The sequence below is a fragment of the Phodopus roborovskii genome, unplaced genomic scaffold (assembly GCF_943737965.1).
Source record: "Phodopus roborovskii unplaced genomic scaffold, PHOROB, whole genome shotgun sequence".
Lineage (NCBI taxonomy): Eukaryota > Metazoa > Chordata > Mammalia > Rodentia > Cricetidae > Phodopus > Phodopus roborovskii.
Genome location: NW_026126603.1, coordinates 351,090 through 374,416, shown reverse-complemented (window position 1 = coordinate 374,416; position 23,327 = coordinate 351,090). Strand labels below are relative to the sequence as shown.

The window sequence follows — 23,327 nt, the reverse complement described above, 5'->3', positions numbered from 1 at the left end:
TTTCATCTTACACTAGTCAAAGATAAATAAAACAAGTGATAACACAAGCTGGGTAAGGACACAAAGAAAAGGGAAAACTTACAGCTGGTGGGAGTCCAAGCTTGTAGGGCCACTATGGACTATCCATGTTGTGGTTCCTCGGAAAGCTGGGAATAGATCTATCTCAAGATCCAGTATAGCACTTGGGCACATACCCAAAGGACTCTATATCCAACTACAGACATATCTGCTCATCCATGTTCACTGCTGCTCTATACATAACAGCCAGAAATAGCTGAGATGTCCATCAACTGATGCATAGAGAATGAAAGTGTAATGCATTTACACAATGAATACTATTCAGCTGTTTAAAGAAAGGAATTATGAAATTCCTGTTTAATTGGATAGAGCTAGGAAAAAAAAAAAATTCATCCTGAGCGAGGAAACCAAGAACACAAAGGTAAATATTATAAGTTTTCTCTTATGTACGGATGCTTGCTTTTAGGTCTTTGGTATGCATGCTATAATCCACAGTGGTTTGGTACCTAGTAAGGGACTTGGGGGAGAGGAAGATCTCCCAAGGAAGGGGAAACAGAATATATTGTTACAAAGAGACAGGGGGAGGGAAGTACAGAGTGGGAGTATTAAATGAGGAAGGAGATGAAAGAGGGGGTAAGGGAGGGGATATGGGGAGGGACACTAACACTAAGGGCCAGTATACTACAGAAGCTTCCTAAAATATATATGAAAGGGAAATAAGTAGAATAGCCAAAGAATGGGGGAGACAAGACCCTAACTAGAAACCTTATACCATCAGGTGAACCTTGCTCCATCTGAGTCTTTGGCAAATCCACAAATATCTCAGGCTCCTGCCAGATCTAATGGCTGTTCTCCACAAACTGACGGTAAGACCCTATTGCTGAAAACGTCATCTGAGTACCTCACTGAATGTGGGGAAGGTGTGCTGGTGCCTAACTGGAGCCCTCCCTCCTACTGAATAGTGTTCACAGTACTAGAAGGTGCCCTGCACGCTGCCAAAGGAGAAATGCAAACATCAGTCCAGCTGCAAACACTGCAACCTGTAATGGTGACTTGCCTAGGAGACAGGTTGGGAACTCACAGACTACGCCAACATGCACAGGGTCTGCACAGGTTCAAGCCAGCTGAGGCCCCAGCACTAAAGGGAGACAGGACACAGACTCCCACTCCAAAGCAAGAAGCTTTCTTCAACTTGTGCTTGACTGCAAAGAAAGAATTCATTTTCCCCAGTGCTTTGTCACTGCGTTTATTAACCATACTTCAGAGTAGGCCCCACGTCCAGGAGTATCTGGCCATGTGTATGGGTTTCTGGGTTTGTCTGTTAGTTTTGTTTTGAATGATTAATTTTTAAAGAAAGAAAGGATGTGGAGTTGGTTGGGCGGGGAGGCTAGGGAGGGGACAGAGGGAAAACGCAAAGCAGAATACACCATATGAAAAACATTTCAAATAAAAATTTCTTACCTAAAAGCAGTAACACTCTTCATTTCATAAGCACCTTCCCAGGACTACACTAAACACAGGGGCACAGCCAAGCGTCCTCAGCCCCCACAGGAGGCGATACAAGAATGGGGTCACTAGGAGACAAGTCATCAATTCTCTCTCTGGACAGCACTGACGGACAAAGGGAGGGAGGGGTCAGCAGGAGGGAAGGAAAATCGCAGGAAAATGTGCATCCCTGCAATTTTCAGACACAAGCTGGACCTGTTCACCAACTTACAGGAGGGGGAAAAATTGAAAGATCAGAACAGATTATGGCTAAAATCCCTCACTCTTCCACAGTCTAAAGATGGCCAAGATCCACAACATGTTTTCTCAACAGGACCGCCTAGCACAGGTCTAACAGACAAGCTGTTCCTGGCTGTTTATTTTTCATGTCCCTTTAGATAAGTGGTTCTCAACCTTCCTCATGCTGCAACCCTTTAACACAGTTCCTTATGTTGCGGTGACCCCAACCATAATTATTACTTTCATTGCTCCTTCATAACTGTAATTTTGCTACTCCTATGAATTGTAATGCGAGCCAGGCAGTAGTGTTGAACACCTTTAATTTCAGTACTTGGGAGGCAGAGGCAGGCAGAGCTCTGAGTTTGAGGCCAACCTGGTCTATAGAGCGAGTTCCAGGGACAGCCAGGGCTACACAGAGAAACCCTGTCTCCGAAAACAAGCAAGCTCACAGACTGAGAACCATTGCTTTAGAAAGAAACAACCCCCTCCCCCACAACCCCGGCTGCCAACCCCATGGTTTACTTGTTAGAGATTTATCTAGAAGATATTTTAATCTAACTAGGAAAAAAAAAAAAAAAAGAAAAGAAAAAGAAAGGAAAGAAGACTGGAAATGCTTCAAGCACTCAAAAACCAAACTTGAAGATATTAAAAAGACACTAACAATTTAAATAAAAAAGAGACCCTACAAAGTCCCTGAGTACTGCTGGGATTCTTGGCCTCTTGGAAGCTGACATGGGAACCCTTAAACACAACTGTATCAAGACAGGTGCTCTAGGGAGAGCTTTTCCATGGTGTAAATAAACAGCTTCTGTTTTTGTTTGTTTGGCTTTGGGCACGATCACACTTGGAAACTTTGAGAAAGACTTATTAGGTAGAAGAGAATTTTAAATGATGAAATAAGAACAAACTTCAAAAGAATAGCAACCCAAGTCACAAAGGTGCCAAATGATCTGGTCTCAAAGGGAGCACACAAAACAGCAGGGATGGGGCAGGGATGCTTCACTGAAGTCTAACTAATCATGCTGGGTGATAGGGCTCACCTCATGCCTCTCTGCTGATATTAGCATCCAAATGCATTCCTGGATTTAAAATTAAATCAGTCCTATGAAGCTTGGGGGCTGGGGGGGGGGGGAAGCTGAATTCCCAACCAACAAGGAGTATTGTGAGGTTCAGAAGATAAAGTATTTGAAACCATTCTGTAACTTCAAACCCTTGATCCTATTAAGAATCTCCCAGGGTAGGATCTAAGTGTCCCTAGTCTGCTCTGGCAGAAAAATATGGAAAGCATCTAACACTGGTCTCCTACATGGAAATGTCCCCCATCAGAAGATTTTGATATAAGCTTGAAGCATCTTTCAAAAAGTAACCTACTTGCTGAAGGTGGAGCTAGGTTAGCATAGTATTTGGCTAGTATGTAGGAAGCCCTCCAATCATTTCTCAAGTACAGTATAAGCCTGGTGTGTGTGAGGGGGGTACACACCAGCACTTGGAGATGGAAGCAGGAGGGTCCTCCTTAGCTACAAAATGAGTTGAGTTCCAGCCATTCTGGCCTACATGAGACCAGAAAAAAAAAGAAGTTAACTCACCACATGTAAGGAAATACTTCACTACGCTCATTATACATCTCAATCTACCAAACAGGAATACTGGCATTTCTACATAAATACTTCAAAGAAACAAGAATCCTCCCTTATTACCTCGATCATTAAATTAGTTTTAGAAATTAAATGCAATAAAAAAGGAAAGCTTAGTATACAAAACAATCACTCCTTGCATGCAAGTTAATTTGTGTCCCATGTTTAATCAGGATACTAACATACAAAACATCATAGCGGCAGGTAAAGTTGGCTAAGTAAAAATGTTTGAGTATTCTCACAGAATCCTCAAAGTAAGCTGTCATATAACACACACATTGTATGCTGGACTGATTGCTGCTTCCAATGTGTTCCTGTGGTACTGAGGAGAAACCCTAGAACTGCCATACATTTTACACAAATGGTTGACCACTGAGCTCTAGTCCAGTGATAAATAAAGCCAGTTTAATTACAGACTTCCAGTAAACATTCTTGAATCTTCCAGGTTCTTGGGGTTCCTGATGGAAGGAGGTCAATACATGCAGCCCTTCCTTAAACCACACCATGGGAGGGGGTGAGATTTCCAAACATCCACTGATCTTTCCAAGAAGTACCAACATTCTTCCTTAGCTTCTGGTTTCAGCAATTACAGAATGACTCTGCTCATTATCCCCCAGTGTTAGGCCAGAAGCATTTTGTTTTTCAGGAAGCAAGTGGCTATCTTTTCTTCTACAGTAAGAGCCAAAGCTTCAAAGAGATAATGGAGCTGAATTTAAATAGCTAAGCTACTCTTGCCATTTGTTAATATTACATGCATTCTTGTCTTCCAAAACAATGTAAAATGGATCTACCCAATTCTGAGTCATACTTCAGCCCATGGGGAAGGTATGACGCAGGCAGATGACTGGGGGGGGGGTGTATTAGACAACAAGGGGGTGTGCAGGGCAAAGATGAGCCAGGTTCCCTGCTTTCTACTTAGCCTCTCCTTCCTCTACAGCAAAAGGACCAGGATCAGACCAGAGTAATAGGAGTGCATCTATATCATCAACAGCCAATTCAGTGCCCAAAATCACCACAAACCCATCCTTACTACAAGAGACCAATGGGCGTTGAGCAAGTCAAGACGTGGTTGAGATGCTAAGATGCTAAAACTTATGTCAAAGCAGGACTTTTCATAATGGCCACCAAATGGAAGATGTCTGAAGCTCCACTTCTGCCTAGGTGTATCGATATTCAGCCCTCTGTACCCCAAGTGCAGACAATAAACTCACAGTAAAATCGCTTTTACCCTCTCCATGCCTAGGAAGCTCTCCGCCACTTCTCTGGATAGCTCCTCTAGCTGATTCTCTGCTGTTATATCTGCTCTGGCTCTTACTTGCCTCATTCATCAAGTATTTTAAAGTACCTACTGTGCTGCAGACACTATTCTCACAAACACAAGAATATTGCACAGCTTTGGGTCTCCTGGCATCTGAATCAGGAAGAGAGACTACTGCATTAAAAATAAATCAATTCAAGACTATGAACCTTGAAGGAAGGCCAGTTTCACAGGTGGAAAGAAAAGGCTTTTCATAGGCTGTGATGTCTGAGCTGACTCTTGTAAACATTATGAAAACTTGGGTTTTTACTTATTTATTTTTCTTTTAAATTCTGGCAATACTGGTTCAACATTCACACATGGTGACAACTATCTGGATGTGAAGGGGTGCTGCCCCTGCCAGAGGGGCACAGGCCGTGGAATGCATGACCATTTCTACTTGTACTGAGTTTTACAGCTGAGTTAACACAATAAAATAGGTGTCACACAAATTTAAAGCTGAAAGCAACGCCCTGATTAAACAGGACATTTAACTGGAGGCAAGGTGATGAGCTTGGAGCACAAGAGTGAGCAAAGCCTGAACACAAATGTGAGAATGGCCCAGAAATAACTAATGAAAGGGAAATACTCCTGGCACAGGAATTCTTACTAATCGTGTAATTTTTGAGTGCCACCGGCTCATGATCCATATAGTCAAAAGTGACTTCCAAATTAAAAATATAAGTGGCTATTAGGGGTGCTGCATAGAAAATCAACTTCGAAGCCATACACACCTCCTGTGTTTTTACCAGTCCCAGCAGAACAAACTAAGCTGTGCTTGCAAACTTTCTGAGCCAGGCTCCTAATAAGCAGAGGTGGGATGGAAGCTTTCCGAAACTCTCCTCCCAGGATGGCAGTTTCTTAGCAAACTTAGCAACCCTCTGGGAACTTACACAAGCCGTTGACATCCAACATACTGGAGATGCCCCTGTCACTCATGTCCACTTCCGGCTGGTTCTTCTCCCTGCTCTCCTCCACCAGCTTCTTCAGTGACTTAGACATGTTCTGCAGCAAAGATCAACAAAGCACGTGGGCAATGGCAAAAGTGTGTGGGGTGGGGGCGGGAGGGGGTAGGAAGGGCAGAGGCCAGGGCTGGACTCTCTGGGGCTGTATGGGGGGAGAGTGGGCATCGCTGCCGAGTCCTGAGAGGGAGGGCCCGGACCCCGCGCACTCACCACAGAAGGCAACAGCTGGCGGGTGTGCGTGAGCGCCCGCAGGGGAACCTCGGGGGGTGAGCGATGCACTCGATCCACCAAAACCAGGATCTGGGAGGAGGAACACACCCTGTCCCGGCGATCGGCGCAGGCGCACACCAAACCCGGCCAACCCCCACGCCCCTCCCGGCCTGACACTTCCCAAATTAGGAGAACTGTTTCCTAGCCGAGGCTCCCGGCGAGGCTCCGCCCATAGAAGAATGTGAGCCCCGAGGCCGGCCAATCATACACTATTTTAGACACAGAGACTCCACCCCACACTGAGGGACGCCCATCTTCCTGGGGTTTGAAACTTGGATTGGACTCAGCGAGGTGCGTGCAACCTAAATTCTGCACATGCTCAGTAGATTAGCTGAAGGGCAAAGTTCTGTGGGCGGAAGCACAGAAGTTTAGAGCGGTGATGCTGGAAAAGTGGCAGTATTAAGAATGGAGAATAGCAGCCAGGCAGTGATGGCACTCGCCTTTAATCCAGCATTCAGGAGGCAGGCGTATCTCTGTGAGTTCAAGCCAGCATGATCTACAAGAGCGCTTTCCAGGACAACCACCAAAGCCACAGAGAAACCCTGTGGCTGCTTCCAACCAGAGGAAGACATGATTATGATCATGTCTTCTGAAGACAAGAATTCTGCCAAAAGACATGATGCCCTCAGCTGAATACTCATGGTTTTCTTTGTCTGCCTGTTTGCCTCTGACCTTTGTCTTCAGCAACTAAAGGTTAGATGCTAACAGTCAAAGAGTCAGAGTTCCACCAGAAGATGAGAAGATCTGACACTGTGAACCACAGTAAATTCCTGTCAGGTGTTCTGTCATGGGTAACTAATATAATCATTCAAATGTAAAATACAAGAGCAGGTGGACAGCCTAATGAGGAAGTATATAGGGCAAGGTTTGGAAGAGTCTGAAAAATAGGCTGGAAGTGGGTCTGGGTCTGTCTGTGTGCTCACCCACAAGGAAGCTCTCTGAACCCAGTACTTACTTTGGAATGTGGCCCATACAGGCCTTAAACTCACTGGATAGACAAGGCTGGTCTTGAACTTGTGACAATCCTGCCTCTTAAGTGCTAGAATTACAATAGTACATGATTTCTTTACCCCGTTTAACACCGTTGAATTCTCTTGCTGCTGTTTGCAGAGGGCTGAAATTCAGGTCCCAGATCCCAATGCTGGGCAGCTCTCAGCAGTCTATATAACTCTAGCTATAGGGGATCAGATGTCTTCAGATGTCCAAAGTTACCAGCACACACATGTGTACACACACACACACACACACACACACACACACATATCTTCAAAAATTTTCCAATGGGTCTATGGCTGCAGATCAACTATCATATTTAATTAGTCATGTCTAGTCCTTTGGGCTAGATAGGAGACTCTTTTCCCCATTGTTACAGGGATTAGGACCTCAACTCTGTCACTATGAGTCCGTATTTGTTTTCTATAACTCATTTTTCTCATCTGTAAGGTGGGAGTGATGGTTCCTACTGTTCCAGTGAATTATATGTGTCACACGGGGAATATTTGTGCCTGGCACAGTGCAAGGGCTATGCTAAAATTCTCTCCCTGGAACTACATGGAAGACTTCTAAAGAAACTCTTCCTGTTAGCCGAAGTTCAAGTGGCATAAGAAGTTTTGAGTAGTAACCCTATGTCTATGGAGTTTCCTGATTTCAGATAGTTGTGACCTATATTTTCATTGGATTTTTGTCACAAGAATGCCTCAAGTCTCAACAGATTCCATTGAGCCTGTCTTTCAGCATTTCTGTTGCTGTGATAAATACCATGACCAAAAGCAGTTTCAGGAAGAGCGGGCTTATTTCATTTTACAATTCCCGGGTCACATTTCAGCAGAGAAGGAAGTCAAGGTAGGAATTGAAGCACAGCCCATGGAGGGGTGCTGTTTACTGGATTGCTCCCTATGGCTTGCTTAATCTGCTTTCTTATGCTATCCAGGCCCACCTTCCCAGGGATGCAAAATCCACAGTGAACTGGGCCCCCTACACCAATCGTTAATCAAGAAAATGTCCCCACACTTACCTACAGGAAATCTGCTGGCAGCATTTTATTTTCCCAGATAACTCTAGCTTATGTCAGGTTGACAAAAGAATCAACCAAGACAGGGCCCTGTGAGAGTCTATGAGCCTTTGAGAAAGGTATCCCAGCTGGATCCTAGAGGCCAAAATGTCTTGAATGTTAAAAGCAAGCTTAAGTTAGTTAATAGGGAGAGGAAGATCAGGGGAGTGTGGAAGGCTCGTTTCCTCCAATACTACCCCTGACCCCAGACTATGAGAGAATAGGTTGGATCCCAGGGGACTGAATGAGAAAGCTGCTTGCGATTCTATATTAACCTGCTTATTGCTGGACCACGAGGAGGCAGGAAAAGGAAGTGGTGCTGGTGGTGAGACCTTGTTTTCATGACCTGTCCCATCTAAGATAGGATGCTATAAGTTCCCATTTTTCCCTTGGGTTTTTCTCAATTCTGAGAAAGCAGACACTTCCTTTTTATTATTATTTTTTTTTGAACTACATTTGTACCTCTCTTGAGTTGCTTCAGAGCCATGCAGAGTACAGCTTTCCATTAATTCAAGATAAGGCTATCTGTCACTTACCTCATACCCATGCATTTTACATTTGGACTTTATGGTCTTCTATTTAGAGCCTGGAAGGAATGTGTGTGTGTGTGTGTGTGTGTGTGTGTGTGTGTGTGTGTGTGTGTGTGTGTGTGTGTGTCCCAAGCAGTAGAATGCCAGTGGAAATAACTAGTTATTTGCCTATATGGGTTTTGATAGATGGTAATGAAGCTTTAGAATGAAGCACTCTGGGAATGGTAAGGAAAAAATGAAGTCCCTTGCCACTTTCTCTGAGGAGTTAACTTAATGTAAGTTTCAACAAATAAGAAAATTGAGGCTGAGTGGAGTAACACGCACATGTAATCCAACACTTGGGAAATTGTTTAGTTTGATGCCACAGGACAAATTTAAAGACTGTTGAAGAATAATGTGAAAAGGGAAGGAGAGACATGGGGGAGGCAGAAAAGATGGGGGAAGATGAGAGGGGAAAAAGGATGTTGCAGGAGATTTGATCACACATTGTGAAAGGTGCCTTCTAATGGTTTAATAGAGAGCAGAATGGTCAGTTGCTGGGCAGGAGAGAAAAGGTGGGGCTTCTGGGGAGAGAAAGGAACTGGAAATGAATGTAGGATCATGAAGACACCAATGAGAGGCAGAACAAATTGGACATACAGAATGGGAGAGGGGTAAAAGCCACATGGCAGAATGTAGATTGATAGAAACAGGTTAATTTGAGTTATAAGAGCTAGTTGGGAACAAACCTAAGCTAAGACCAAGCTTTCATAATTAATAATAAGCGTCCGTGTCATTATTGGGAAGCTGGCAATTCTAAGAAAGTAGGACAAGTCTAATTATAAAAAAAAAAAAAAAATGAAGGAGGGGAGAAAATGGGAGAAGAGGGAAGGGGAGGGGAAGGTTCACAAAAGAACCCAGGAAGGATGGAACTGGGAAGTCTGTGGTATAGAGAGGTGGCAGTTGATAGAAAACTATGGCTGTCTTCATTTTCTTCTCTGTGTTTAGTGTGTGTCACAGGGTAGACTTCAATACACATTTGTAAGAGAACAAATTGTAAAGTAGAACTGGTGATGAAAGCCGGGGGTTCCTCGGAGTGAGTTCATGATGGAGAACAGTTTCAGAGGTCACAGAAAATCCTTCTACCCCAAGCCACAGTGAAAACCCAAGTTGCAATGGGTTAAAAATGAAGACAATGGAACTTTTAACATTTTCAGTAACATTTACTACCTTGACTTTGGCTTTTATAGTGAAAACAATGCATGTATTTGTATCACCAGCTTTTAAAAATGTATACCAATATGCCCCGTGGTAAATTCAACCCTGTAAAGAACTTTTTAAAAGTTAAATAAATGGGGTATCCAGTTAGATTGGTGTATACAGCCGAGTCAAACAAAATTATATTCTGTATTTAGAACATCAAATGTACAAAATAGGTTCCACACTGTCTCTGATAAAGTTCATAGAAGTTCAGTTCATGTTTGGTGGCTCAGGCAGAGATGGGGATGAGGAAGGCAGAATTCTGGGTAGGGTGGCATCTGACGATTCATCTTTCCCAATTTAGCTGTCCCACAGTATCTCGAACCCTGACAGCTGTGTTGTATACTCAGCATGAAATCTTATGAAGACTTGATTTGATGAAGTTGTGAGGGGGGCTATCCTAAGGTCCTAAAATTGAAAGTGGGGAAAGGTTAGTTTTTAAACTGAACACATTTCTAGAAATGTCAGTATTACCTATAGAAGCATCATAGAGTTTACATTCTGTAAATTCTAATACTGAACCAACATGCATTTTTACAAGTAACTTGCCAATGATGAATGCATTACTTAATACAAAAGAATGCTTCCAGGGACAGGAGGCTGAGAGATGATGGTGGGGAGGTATGATAAAGTCCCATTTGTCTTTCACTTTCTAAAATTCTGAAGGGAGTGTGAACACTGATGTGCATCTTTAGCGCAACATAAAGCATATGCAGATCATCACACAGAAGCTAGCTACCAGAGGACCTGACGTTTTATGCTAGTGTTTTAATTTTCTTCTTTTATTCCTATGCTTTATATTTTGGGTCAACATTGTAAAGCATTAAAATATATTGGCAATGCCTTTTGTTTAATGAAATAAAGGGAAAATGGTACGCATGGGAGGGAGTATATTTTGAAAGCACCAGCATACCCAGGTATATATACTTAGATTTAATGAGACACTGGTCTCCATGGGAGTCATCTGCCTCCTAATGCCCTGGTTCTCCTGCAACTACAAAGTTCAGAGTCAACTGTCCTTCCTGCAGCACTGTCCGCTGTGGGATCAAATGGAGATGAATGCTTGAAAGACACTGAACTACACAGGAGCCATACAAATGCTAAAAAATAATTTTTTGATTCCAAGATCAAAATTCTCCCCAAGTAACCAACTTCCTGTGTGAAGACATAGTTATCAAAATGTTTCCTGAAGAAGGAGCAGGTGTAGTAGTCAATAGCTAAGGACAGCACAGGGTCTTTGCTAAGTAATCCTGGCTGTGCCCAGGTAGGCAGAAAATAAAACACCGAAAATGTATCTAAACCGGTGGGTGTGGTAAGGTATTAATGACAGATTGGTAAGTGACTAAACAGTATAAAATATGCATATATGTGTATATATAGTCAACAAACAGTTCTGGTAATAATAGGTAGCGTTCTCAAACTTTTAGATTTGGTGAACTTACTGATATTCCTAAAAATAAAATTTTACAACAAATTTTAAAGTAATTTATACAATTTTAATTCTCTAGATTTCCAGTGATATAATTAGAAACATGCTGCCCTAATTTTGTAGGTTTCAGGGGTGAGTGTAATATAACATATCTGCCACCAGATAGCGCTCATGGCCCCAGAATAGAAAACCATTGTCTTGCAACTTTGTTTTTTGCTTATACCTGTACTGTTACCATCAATGTTAAAAATCACATGTGAAAAATCTAATAATGTTTGCTTTACTCACTTTTCCACAGTATGGTCCAAAGGGCGGTGAACTGGCATCTGGCCCGTTGTAGACAATGAGGTAGTTGTGGGCACAATCTCCTGGAGGGTTAATACTGAAAAAGGAAAACCTGATGGTAACAGGTCTTCCAGAAGGAGCAAAGATAGTCCATTCACAGTGAGTGTTGTTTGAGTAGCTTCCAGGATAGCCAGGGCTGGCGAATATACCATTGTTACCAAAAAGAGTCCCTCCACAGCCTGCAAGGAAGTAATAGAAAAAGGTTGTGTTTAGCAAAAATATAAACCATCCAGCTTGCTTTCCCACACATTCAGGCAATGAAAAGGGCAGCTTTATCTTCTTAAGAGGGCAGAGAATCTGCAAAAGTTGCCAACAAATGCAGAAAACCTCCTCTTGGGTGACAGCCCCTCCAGGCTCATTCCCACTGGATATTCCTTTCTCAATGGTCTATGACCTGAGGTAACTTCCCCTGGAACTGCTCTTTACTAACCTCAGGCTGGAAACAAGCTGGAAAATAACACAATAGTTACCCAGAAAGTCAACTTTCTGAATGCTTTGAGAGTAGGCTCCACAGCAGAGTAGGTAACTTTGGACGGGCAGCCAAAATCAAGTTCTATGGCATGCCCAGACTGATATCACAGCTTAGATGCTACAAAAACCTGATTTTTCCAGGCCGGAGCTGACACTTCTAAGACCTAATCAATTTCTAAATCTGGTGTGATGCCGCCTTTACCAGAGTCTCCTGTGTATAAGAGCAACAGGGTGCCTATTGGTCCCAGAACCAAAATTTCTCCCCAAGTAATCAACTTCCTGGGCAAAGATAACAGTTAGCAAAATGTTTTCTGAAGTGTGAGCTGTAGTTATGAAAAGCATGCCTGAAGTCAAAGCTCACTTTATTTGGTTTGTTCGTTTATACATCAAAGCTGCCATTAGGATCCAGAAGAAACTGCTTAGGGTAACTGTGATAGAGCAACTTGATTGTCACACTTTATTTCCTGCTGATTTATTTTGTTATTTGCTTTTTATCTCTCCACTCTCTCTCTCTTTCTGAATTTTATTTTTCTCAAAATCAGTTTTTACTAAGTTTATGACCACACCTCCTCCCAAGTGGAAGACTGTAGGCCTGTAATGCAAACACATCCATTACTTCCTCCTTTTGTCTCCAATATGGGCAGTTATTACTGAGCTGCCTTTGGGTATAAAGACCTTACTATATAGAGATTATGCATGGGACCCTTTCTTAACCCTGTGTACACTTAAAAGATTCCTTTTATGTTTCTATTTTTTAGGTTTTCAGCTGTTACAGAACTTTCATAAAGGTATCCCTCCTTTCTTGAGCTAAGTGTGCTCACATGATTTATATTTCCTGCCTGTTAATAAACCGGCAACCAAACATTCAGGAAGATGATTATCATCGTAAAGAAGCAATTATGATAAATGACTGCCACCAAATGACAGGAACTGGGAAGGGCACAGCTACTCATATGTGCATACCACCAGGAGCTTCTATGAACACACAGTGGGATACTCATTGTGTACTCAGGTGGCTGCTCATGTACACGTGGATGTGTTCCTGATTTGGCCTTCTTGTAATTTCATTCACTGAATTCTCAAAGAGAATTCCTTGGTGATCAAACCAGAAGAACAAGATAAAGTTTATACAGGAATGTTTACAATGTTTACATCCTCAAGCCTTCTACATGTAAAATGCAGTCTTATATCATAGGAATGATAAATAATTGTAGTATTTTGAAAAATCAGTACTTTGAGCATTAAAAATCTGAATTGTTTTACAGAAAACCATCAGGTGCAGATCTAATGTAATAAAGGCCGTTTAATCTGTGATCCTATTTCCTGTGGACACTACGTCTAGCCATGGCAGGGGCGGGGCTTCCCTCACAGGATCTTACCAGATGGAGAGGAGGTCCAAATAATGTCATATCCAGGTAAGGTGACTGAGATATCAGTTTTAAACCTCAGATACAGTTCATTGCTTTGAGAGAAGATGGGGGACGGCAGGAGTGATCCACAGTACTTGTTCAGCAGCGGTGAGGTGGCGGTGCTGCCGTTTCTTACCTGTTAAAACCAACCATTAGTTATCTCATCCATACTATTCTTGCTTCAATTTATCAATGATACGTGAGGCAAGTCCAGTAAGTGTTTTCTGGGACAGTGTCTCCTCCCTAGCTCAGACTGGCCTCAAACTCCCATTCTTCAGGTTCCAGAATACTAGAATGAGGTAGGTGGTGGGATGTTTCCCACTGAAAAGCATAAATCAGTAGCAATGTACAACATACACCATATTTCAGAAACAGGTCTTTTTTCATGTGGGAAGGGGAAATGGCCCCATGCAGCTATAATATTTCTGACCCTGTTGAGTTTCTTTTCCTCTTAGGGATGGAGGAGAAACAAGAAATGAGATGAGGGTGGGATGGGGTTAAGCACATGTGAGTCCAACTTCAGCCTTATATCATGCTTCCTACCGTGTGTTCTCAGAGCACTCTAGAGGCTTCATGTGTGAATGGTTACAGGCAATGAGTAGGCAGTGCATGGAAGAGTTGGTTTTAGCATCTATGTGTCTAGAGTCTGAGAAGCCATCTGTTAGCCTGAACCACCCAGCCGCTGCAAAGGTGCAAAGGAACTGGTGCAGAATGAGCTGGGAAGGCTTCTTCTAGACCGGCACAACAGCAAGTGTTTGAATATTGTTGGTTCTTCTGCTAAATGTTTAAACAAAATGGCTCTGGCCAGAACAGACTGGTCAGTCATCTCTAAGGCCTTGGGAGAGCTGCCATATTTAAAAATGTTGGAAGGTGGGACCTGACACCCCTGTACTCTTGACTTTGATTTTGCTTTCCTTGGGATCCTCTTTTAAACCACTGCTGAGGAAGAGAGACATACAGCTTAGAGCTTAATCATATCCATGTTTCTAAGGAGGATGGAGTAATCAGAGCAGAGACATATCTGAGAAATTAAAGAGGGAGTTGGATATAGATGTATTCACAGTAGCGTCTGGAGCAGGGCCCTATCTGCTAGCAATACACTATAGAGTCCTCATGCAAGTCTTCCATTCCCGCTATAGATAACTTGAATGGAACACTAGGGCTTCCTGTACACAGTCTCCTCAGGAGCAATGGACTTGGATATGTTGAGGTCGTGTTGTAGCTTCCTATTTCTGCTAATGTAACTGGAAGTTCCCCATCCATTCTCTGGAATGGAGGAGGATGTCTGGGTGGCATAGTTCTTACCCTTCAATGCTAAAAAGCAAGTCTTCACTTCCCAGCATCCAGAGGACAAATGACAAAGGCTAAGTTAGGGGTGGCTCAGAGCTAGCAGGGGAGGGAGTCCACCCTTTTCTGTATTCTGCTCTCTTGTTTCTGTTTAGTACTTCATAGAAGCGTTTGATTTAGAGGACGTTAAGCATGTAAATTGAGTCTAACCCCTGACTAGCACTGACTAACACTGACTAGCACAAACCTCATAGCTTCTCTCTCTTCATTTTCCCCCCTTCTCATCTCCTACCATGGAAAGTATCCCATGAGGAAGACATGAGCTTTCCCTGGGAATTCTCTGTTTGGGATACTGATTAACAACAGATTTACTTTAATTCTATATGGGAAACTTTCCTATATAACAAGCCATCAGGAAGCTTGTGGGAGCTGAATCCATGGGCAAAGACCATCTCCTGGAACACCATTCTCCCTCAGGTTGAGGACCATACACACAGGGTGGGTGGGATAGGATAGTACAGAAACAAGACAGCTGGGCATGAGCTGGTGACCAGAAAGGCAGGAAATCTGTTAGCATTAAGAAGCAGCAGAAGACAAGAAGCTGATGGAAAAGAAACATCAGGAAAAAAGGGGCAGCATGAGCCTGAAAGTTGTTTATCCCGTGAAGATCAGGCAGTTCTGGAGAGCTTATTTGGAATATAAAGCTAATCAAACACATAAATTTTAGCTACCCAGAGTTGGTTAATATGCATGGTATATGTGTTTGCAATATCATATTCTACCCCAACTATGTGCAGTTAAAATAGTGATTAAGCTTTTAAGGTCCAGATCAAAGCATCAGTAACAAAAGAAATAAATCTTTGAGTCAGGTGTGGAGGCTGTGGACATTTTTCAGAGCCTTTTCTGTATGGCCATTTGGGATGTTTTAGATTCAGTGTTGGCAGAACACAGGTGTGGCACCCATTTAATGCCCCTGGGAACCAGTGTATAAAAACCTTCACACATAATCGGTGTTATCAGCACCTTGGTGTTCACACTCATCCTGTAGGTCAGTATTCAGATCTAACTTCCTTGAAAAACTCTTCTCTGTTCCCTTCCTGAATCAACTGACTACGATATTCTCATCCATACTCTACTTCAGGTACTGAAACTAGAATATCCTCGGTACACATTTATAGAATGAAAAAAAAATGATTAACTTAACAAAAGGAAGGGAGAAATATTGGATTAACATTCTTAGCAATCCATCATCTTTTTATGTCATCCATTTAGATTATTTTCAAGTATATATCACCTCCAAGAAATCATGTTGACATTGTATTGAGTTTTCCAGCTCAAACCAATAGAAAAAGAGGGAAATAGTGTGGTTCTGTGGGGCTCTGAGAATAATGATGCAGTCCAGGTTATTATCATATTCTTGAGGCCATCCAGGACTCTTCAGATTGCCAAATCCTTGGTTGTATTCTCTGTTGCAATCTAAGATTTTAAAAAAAGCAAAAAAAAATTCATAATTAATGTACATACCCACATATTTCGTGTGCTTTCTTTCATCTTGACAGCTCAGCATTTAAACTCTACTGAATCTGAGCAAAGTTCAGAAGCTACTTCTGCCTCTTGGCTGATGTTTGAGAAAAATGGGACGTGAGACAAGCTGAGAACTGCATGTGCACAGCTGCAGGGCCATGCCTGGCTGATGTGGGAGCCCCTATGTGAAAAGTGTGACATGCAAGCACCCTCTGAAGAACACTCCAGCATCTTCTGGACTTTCCTGCTCACTCAGAGGAAGAGTCAGTGGCTGACATTTAGACTTTTTCTAGACCCAAAGGTTCAGTCTCCCAGACACTACCTGCAGAATTGTTAGTTTTGTTACAATTCACATTTTTTCTTTTTGCCATTTGTTTTCTTTTTCTTTTTTTAGTAAAATAAAGACCAGAAGTAATTGTGTCTTTGAATCAAATGCTGCTTTAGTTTTACTCAGGTTCAAAACAGTCCTTACAGGAAATAGTCTCTGCAAACACTAACTGCAAGCAACTTCTTCATTAACAAATGCTATTTACAAAACAATTTCCTAAGATAGAGTGATTTCCACCATTGTGGCCACACCAAAAATCACTGAGTTGTGAATGTCAGCAAAGAATGTGCCACTGGAGATACCTTGAAAAGCTTAGTTTTCAATTGTTGAATCTTACTTCTGATGGGTATGTGTTACCTTAACAAAACCTGATGTACTCACAGCAGTCAGTTACAGCATTCCTGTCACCAAATCTGCTTTCCCCATAAAAAGAGGTTGTAGACTCACCTGCAATCTGATAGCTGAAATGCACTCGAGAGTTTGTGTTTAATACTTCAGATTTGAAAATGACAATTGTGGTCCTCGTTGAAGAATAAAATGCTGGCAAGGCTGTAAAGTTGGCACCACAGAACTGAGTCACTGGTCCATTTCTCTGAAATGAAATAGAAGCCACATTGCCTCAGATTTGGTTTCAGAAGAGGGCACCCAAACCAGATAGTAAACTGTGTTTATCATATGACTTTAGTATCCAGCTCGTGTCTCAAGTGTCCTGCAACACTTGGCATTAGCAGTGTCCCACCTTCCTAGAGGGGTTGGGATATCAAGCAGAGTTTCTGCTGCTAAACCCATGAGCAGATCACTTCTCTACAGAAAACAAGGTCTTTCCCTCTGGAGCCATATCACAGCTAGAGCCTGTGTTTTGCTGGGTACAGAGCAAGGCTGTGTGAGCACCCTACAGGTCTGTTACCCCAGTTTCTCCCACAGTCTATAGAGTTCAATTTAGATTAGCTGGAGCTGGTCGTACTCCCTAGAGTACCTATAATAAGGTCCCTATTCTCTTCAGCAGCACTTTGGAACCATTGTTCCCTCTCAAATGCACAGGGCAAATGTCTAGTAATTTCTACAGATATAAGCAAGTAAGTACCCCAAAGGCAGCACCTAGCAGCTCCTGTCACATTACACAGGTGGCTGAAATACATGCAGTTCTTGGACTCTGTCTGAAGGCACACACTCCAGCCCTGCTTCCAGACTCCTGCTATTGGTCTGTGCTCCTACTCCTGGGCTTAGCCTACTGTCTTCTGTATTGACCTTACCCTAAGTTTGTCTGATGTAACCATTGCTTAAGTAAGCATTACTTAACTCCCCAGTGTTTACATCCCAAGACTTTTGACTTTGTAGTCTCACATGAATCTCAGGTCTCCAGCACCCTCATGAGGCTTTCTCCACAGTTCACTGGGTGAGAGTGGTGCAGAGTGGTGGGGAGGGCTCTTCAGGGTTCTTAGGAGAGCATCTGCCCTCTGTGGTGTCTTAGCTCATAGTGACTGTCTATGTCCTAGGTCTGCTCTGAGCCCTTAGAGGCTTTGAGTATTTTTATAGGCAGTGCACTAAACATCCTTACTTTGAACTTTACATGGGTGATACTCATTTCCACTTTATATGGTTTTCTACTCCAGAGCCAGCTATCCACCCTACACTTTCTCCAGTGTTCACACACCCTCCAAACAAGCCTTCCATGATCTTCCAACTAGCTTCTCCTTCTCCTCTTGAGTACTTCGAGAGTTCCGGTTTTTCCCCAGCCCATCTATCATTTTTGTTGCTGTTATTATCTTTATTTCCTGTTTGTTCACTGTATTCTCCTTTATTCATTCAGTTTGAGCATATTGTTCAGTGATGAGAAGTGTGTATTTCTCATTACTGAGACCTTTAGAGGCTTTGACTATTTTTATAGATAGCACATTAAACAACCTCATTGTATGATTTGAAGCTAGTTCATATGCTCTTGTATACCTCAGTTTCCCCTCAAACCCCCTTTATGTGCTGATGAGGGATCTGCCCCGATCCCCCTTGTTCCAGCTTCATAAAGACCTTTGACCCAAGGAGTCTCATTTCACTTGGCTCTAAGTCCTTCTTGTGGGACTTCCACTGGGAAATAGGAACTCTATGCTGACAACCACTGTCAGTGGAATGTCACTAACCCAGCATCTCAACCACCTCAGGAGCCTAAGAATAACCTTGGTCTCTAGGATCTACATGACACTCAGATTGTTCTCTAGCTTGTGAATCTCTGCATCTCGGCCCCTCTACACCAAGTCAAACTAGATTTTTGTCTCCCCCAACAAGTTAGGGACATGTGAAAAACCAAGGAAACTCAGTTTTTTTTTTTTGTTTGTTTTTTTTTTTGTTGTTGTTGTTGTTTTTTTTTTAATGTAGAGGGCCTTGAAAACCCAGGAGGAGAGCCCTGTTACTGTACTGCCAGGCCTTCTGAGAGTAAACAAGTTAGCTATTGACCCAACTGCAGAGACCATCCAAATGCTTCCCAATAGTTTCAGAGTATGAACTCAGCCTATGAGCCCTGAATTTAAATATTTTCTCTGGCCACCTTGTTATTCTCCTTGTTCCAACTATCTATCGAGGACATAATGCTCAAAATCTCTAGGTCTTTCATGCACCAGCTGTCTCATCATCTTTCCCCATGTGAAATTGAGACTGGGATATTTATCTCCTTGAGCTCAGACAGCTTCTGTTTCACCCCCTTCTTTATTCTCTCACATTGCCATACGTGTAGCCCCACTAAGCCAAACGGACTCAACTGGTTTTCCTGTATTTTGTATGGATCCCTTCAGTTCATCCTTACACACCCTGCTAGCCACATATGTGGCTCTCCAGGCATGACCATGGAGCTCTGGGAATGGTGACAGAATACAAGACATGCTCATCACACTTTGATTAATCTGTTATGTAGATGTCTCGGTGTCTAAAGAGAGCCCTACAAATGTGTGTTTTTAACAAGATACCCGGATGATCCTTAGACACAAAATATTTTGGAAGCCTCTTTCCTACAGGACTACATTTAACTTTCTCAGTATGATGGAAAGGAGGGCTTTTTCTCCTGTTGAAGACAATAGGGTCCTAGAAGTAACAGGGACTTTATTCAGGTTGACTTTACTTGCAGGGGTTGAGGATGTGATGGCCATTATCCTGAACTCTTTACCTGTGGTGAATCTTGAAGTTCTAAGTAGTTCTGTGAGCAGTCTTGTGAGGTCAGCTGTAATTCCCACACAGTTATCTTGATCTGCTTGTGGGGAGGAGCCTCAATGATCCAAGTACAGGTGGAATATGGACGTCTGATGTTTGACAAATGAGGTGATGAAGTGTTTTGTGGGGTCAAAGTTGCAACATGTGATCCCCCACAAGGCCCTGAGGAGAGGAGAAAGAAAAAAATACAAACATTTTAATCATATCATCTTTAAAATCATGATCTAGCCTGGCCAACAGGAAATATTTCATTATTCTTTTAAGAATTTGAATGTATGCCCTGGTGAGGCAGTGCTATAATCCCAGCCCCTTGCAAGCTTGAGGCAGAAGGATGAAGTTCAAGGCTAGCCTGGCAGCTTAGTGAGACTTCGTTCGTTAAAGAAAAGGAAAAAGCAAGCAGGGAATGTAGCCCACATGTGTTTAATAATCCACTGGAATTATAATTAATTTAGATATAATAAGCATGCATTCTTGTAAGTGCCCGAGGACTTATGTATTTCATAATGCATTAAAATACTTACTGTCCACAAAAGTATACGTAGCATTAAATCCTTGTTTTTCAAAAGTGACATCAGAGACAAACTGTAATGTAAGGAAGTTTCTCGAAGAGATAAAAGGGGCAGGTATTTGGGTACCACAGAATTTTCCACCTAAATTTGATGTTATGCTCCTGCCATCTGCTATCTGGAAAAAAATGAGTTCATAGTAGTGAATTACTAGAGGAATTATTACTTTACACTGAGGTCACCACAGATCAGTACTAAGGGTCTTTATATTGCTGTTCTTACAAACACGGTTTTAATTTAGATTGGTAATACTATAATGGCTTTCAGTAAAAATCCAGTATGATGCCAAATATATTTTTTCTCTTAGGAAAAGTAGTATATAATTTAAAAACAAAACAACATATGTCTGTGGGCTTCTCAGACCATTCCTAGTATCTCTGATGCCTGAATTACTACCAGAGGTATTTCCGGAGGCTCTTATTTATCTTCTTTACTCTCAAGATGCCATCCAGAGGTTGCTGCTAAAATGAAGTCAGACCCAGAGCTGCCTAACTGCTTTTTACCCTCTTAATACAAAGGCCATGCCCATGATAACAGTTGTCCAGGCCTAATGGGATGGGCTCTCCTCTCACCTCAGACCTCATGGGTCTCTTTTCTGGCTGTCTGCTTGTCTGAGCTCCTTGAACATCCCAGGCTCAGTCCTGCTTCACAGCCATAGCATCTGCCTTCCTTTGCTGGACCACTCTTCCTGTATCTGGAATGTCTTTTCTATGATTCCTTCAGTTTAGCCCCATGTTTCACACACTGGGTCCCCTGACTTCAACAGTATGTATGGCATAAACAATGTTTCATCAATACCTAGTAAGTGCTTTGATTATTCACCCACTATCCACCTGCCTTGGTTTGTTTTGTCAAATTGTGCCAAAGTACTATAGATAAAATCATTTATGAACAAATAAGTTGATGTGGATAGTGCTGGAGGCTGAGAAGTCTTCAGAATTCCAGGGCTGCCTCCAATGAAGACCTTTTTACCTTCTGACATGAGAGTCTCATATTAAGAGACAGCAGGTGCATACCAGCTCTGCATAGCTCTATCTTGTATGAAGTCATTCATACCATCCTAGAAACCCATTGTCATGACTTCATCTAACCCCAAGTGTGTCTCAAAGCTCCCCCAATACCATTAGCATATGGATTTGAGGTTTGTGTTTCTAGGGTGATATGCTCATATCAAAGCCCACTCGTCCCTAAAATGTTCTCCCCAAGCCTTCTCTATCTCTATAAACAGCTTAAGACTAAACTTCAGTCGTACCCAACTCTTCTCCATTTCCACTATAGCCATACCTGCTTCTTTCCACCTTCTAAAAATACATCAATGTTGCATCACCCTGTGCCAGCAGAGCACGGCTCACCAATCAGCTGCACGGAGCACCCACAGAGTTCTCCATCATGCTGCCCTGGTGTCTGATGACCTAGGTTATACTCTTGTTCTTCCTGCAGAGCTACACCTTGCACCTAATGCAGAGTTTTCGCTCTTTACCCCTATCTGCAAGCCCTGGCCAATAAAGCTGCAATGTCTCCTCTCACAGCCCTCCCTCCCCGCCACTGCCTCTGGCAATCTCCCCCCTTGGTGGCATATTCTCTCTTGAAGAATTGATAACTTCTAGCCAGGGAGCCTCAGCTCATAAGTCACCTCCTCAGAGAGGTCAACCCCACATCCAGTATCATCCTGTTTTATTTTACTCTAATCAAACTGTATCTTGTTTATTGCTTATTTGCTTTAACCAAACTCCCTCTCTGCAAGAATGTGAATTGCACACATAGAGGCGTGGAGCTATGCTCAGAAGTATCTCTGGCACTGAGAACCATCCATGGCTCTTACAGCCCTTTAAAAACATCCAAGAAAATAGTGATGGATTAGATGTCCCTCAAACACCTGTTAAAACACAACCTAGGATTTACTTTCTGTTCATATGTCACCGATTTTAACTATACTTTAATAATGAGTTTCTGTGCTTATGTAGCTCAGATATGAGCTAATACAGAACCATATCAGATCAAAGATCTTAGAGCAACGCTTCTCTAACATTGTTATAAAATGAAGGTGCTGAATTTCAAAATTAAAAGTTAAGTAAGCTCACCACTAGATGGCACTGTCTCTCCTATATGAACACAATGTCAATTCCTGCAGAGTGGAAAAGTGTTCTGCAATCTAATGCCCTTGATTTACAGAAAAGAGTTGCAAGTTTAGGACAATATGCTTTTTCTGACAGAAAATGGAGTTTCATTACACCCACTGTGGTCTTCACAATCATCAAAAGCTTTTTCACTTTTGTATCATGTGCCTGGCTTATGTTGGGTCTTGTGTGTACCCAAAGGCATAAAAGCACTCTCTGTACCTTCACAGTGTTCACTGACCAGTGAAAAGAGCCAAAAGTAATTTAAGCATATGTGTATATATGTATTTATATATTTCTCTATATAAATATTTTTTACAATATGTATGGGGAAATACAAAAATATTAAAGAGTTTAAAAATAGAACATACTATAAAAAAATAAGTATGTTGGGAAAGACCATCCATTTCATGCCAAGAAGCTTGGGTCTCACTCTATAAGATCAGACATGGGTTTTAAATAGAGAATGGTAAATGTGAAAGGAAGTATGAGGAAGAAGCCCATACTGGGTAGAAGGTGGCCCTGTGCTGCAAAGACATTCATTCAATCACAGTTAAAGTGGGAGTCTTGCAACAGATTGGAGGTACATAGTTACAATGGCATGGCTCCTAGACTCCCATGCAACCAAACCCAGCATTCTTTGTACCTCTCTTCTGTTCTATGACAAGATCAAATCTCCACCCTGAGGGACCCTGCACAACACTGGGGCAGGATTGCATGTCTATGGTGTCCTGAACAATAACCCAGCCACACTTGCTTCCTAGAATCCTTTGTTTCCTGGTATCACTGTGACAACATGCCCAACATGCCTATAATAATCAGCTCAAGAGAAAAATGATATACTTTGTCTCTAGGTCTCAGTCCATGCATGACTAATCTCTATAGTGACATAGTTACAGAGCTTGTTGTCTGGGGCCTGTAATGAGGC

At 42.3% G+C, this 23,327-nt stretch overlaps 2 protein-coding genes across 2 annotated transcripts in view; both read right to left on the bottom strand.

Annotated features, from left to right (window-relative positions):
• Positions 1-5,975, bottom strand: part of Rsu1 (Ras suppressor protein 1) — a 183,788-nt gene extending 177,813 nt beyond the window's left edge. The window contains exons 1-2 of the mRNA XM_051205833.1: positions 5,850-5,975; positions 5,568-5,679 (exon numbers count right to left, since the gene is read on the bottom strand). Of these exons, the coding sequence (XP_051061790.1) occupies positions 5,568-5,676 (109 nt within the window). The 5' untranslated portion in view covers positions 5,677-5,679; positions 5,850-5,975. The remainder of the gene's footprint in view (positions 1-5,567; positions 5,680-5,849) is intronic.
• Positions 5,976-9,790: 3,815 nt separating this feature from the next.
• Cubn (cubilin) overlaps positions 9,791-23,327 on the bottom strand; it is a 202,139-nt gene continuing 188,602 nt past the window's right edge. The window contains 7 exon segments of the mRNA XM_051205896.1: positions 9,791-10,136; positions 11,446-11,681; positions 13,353-13,518; positions 15,964-16,145; positions 16,969-17,113; positions 19,673-19,878; positions 20,238-20,400. Of these exon segments, the coding sequence (XP_051061853.1) occupies positions 10,029-10,136; positions 11,446-11,681; positions 13,353-13,518; positions 15,964-16,145; positions 16,969-17,113; positions 19,673-19,878; positions 20,238-20,400 (1,206 nt within the window). The 3' untranslated portion in view covers positions 9,791-10,028.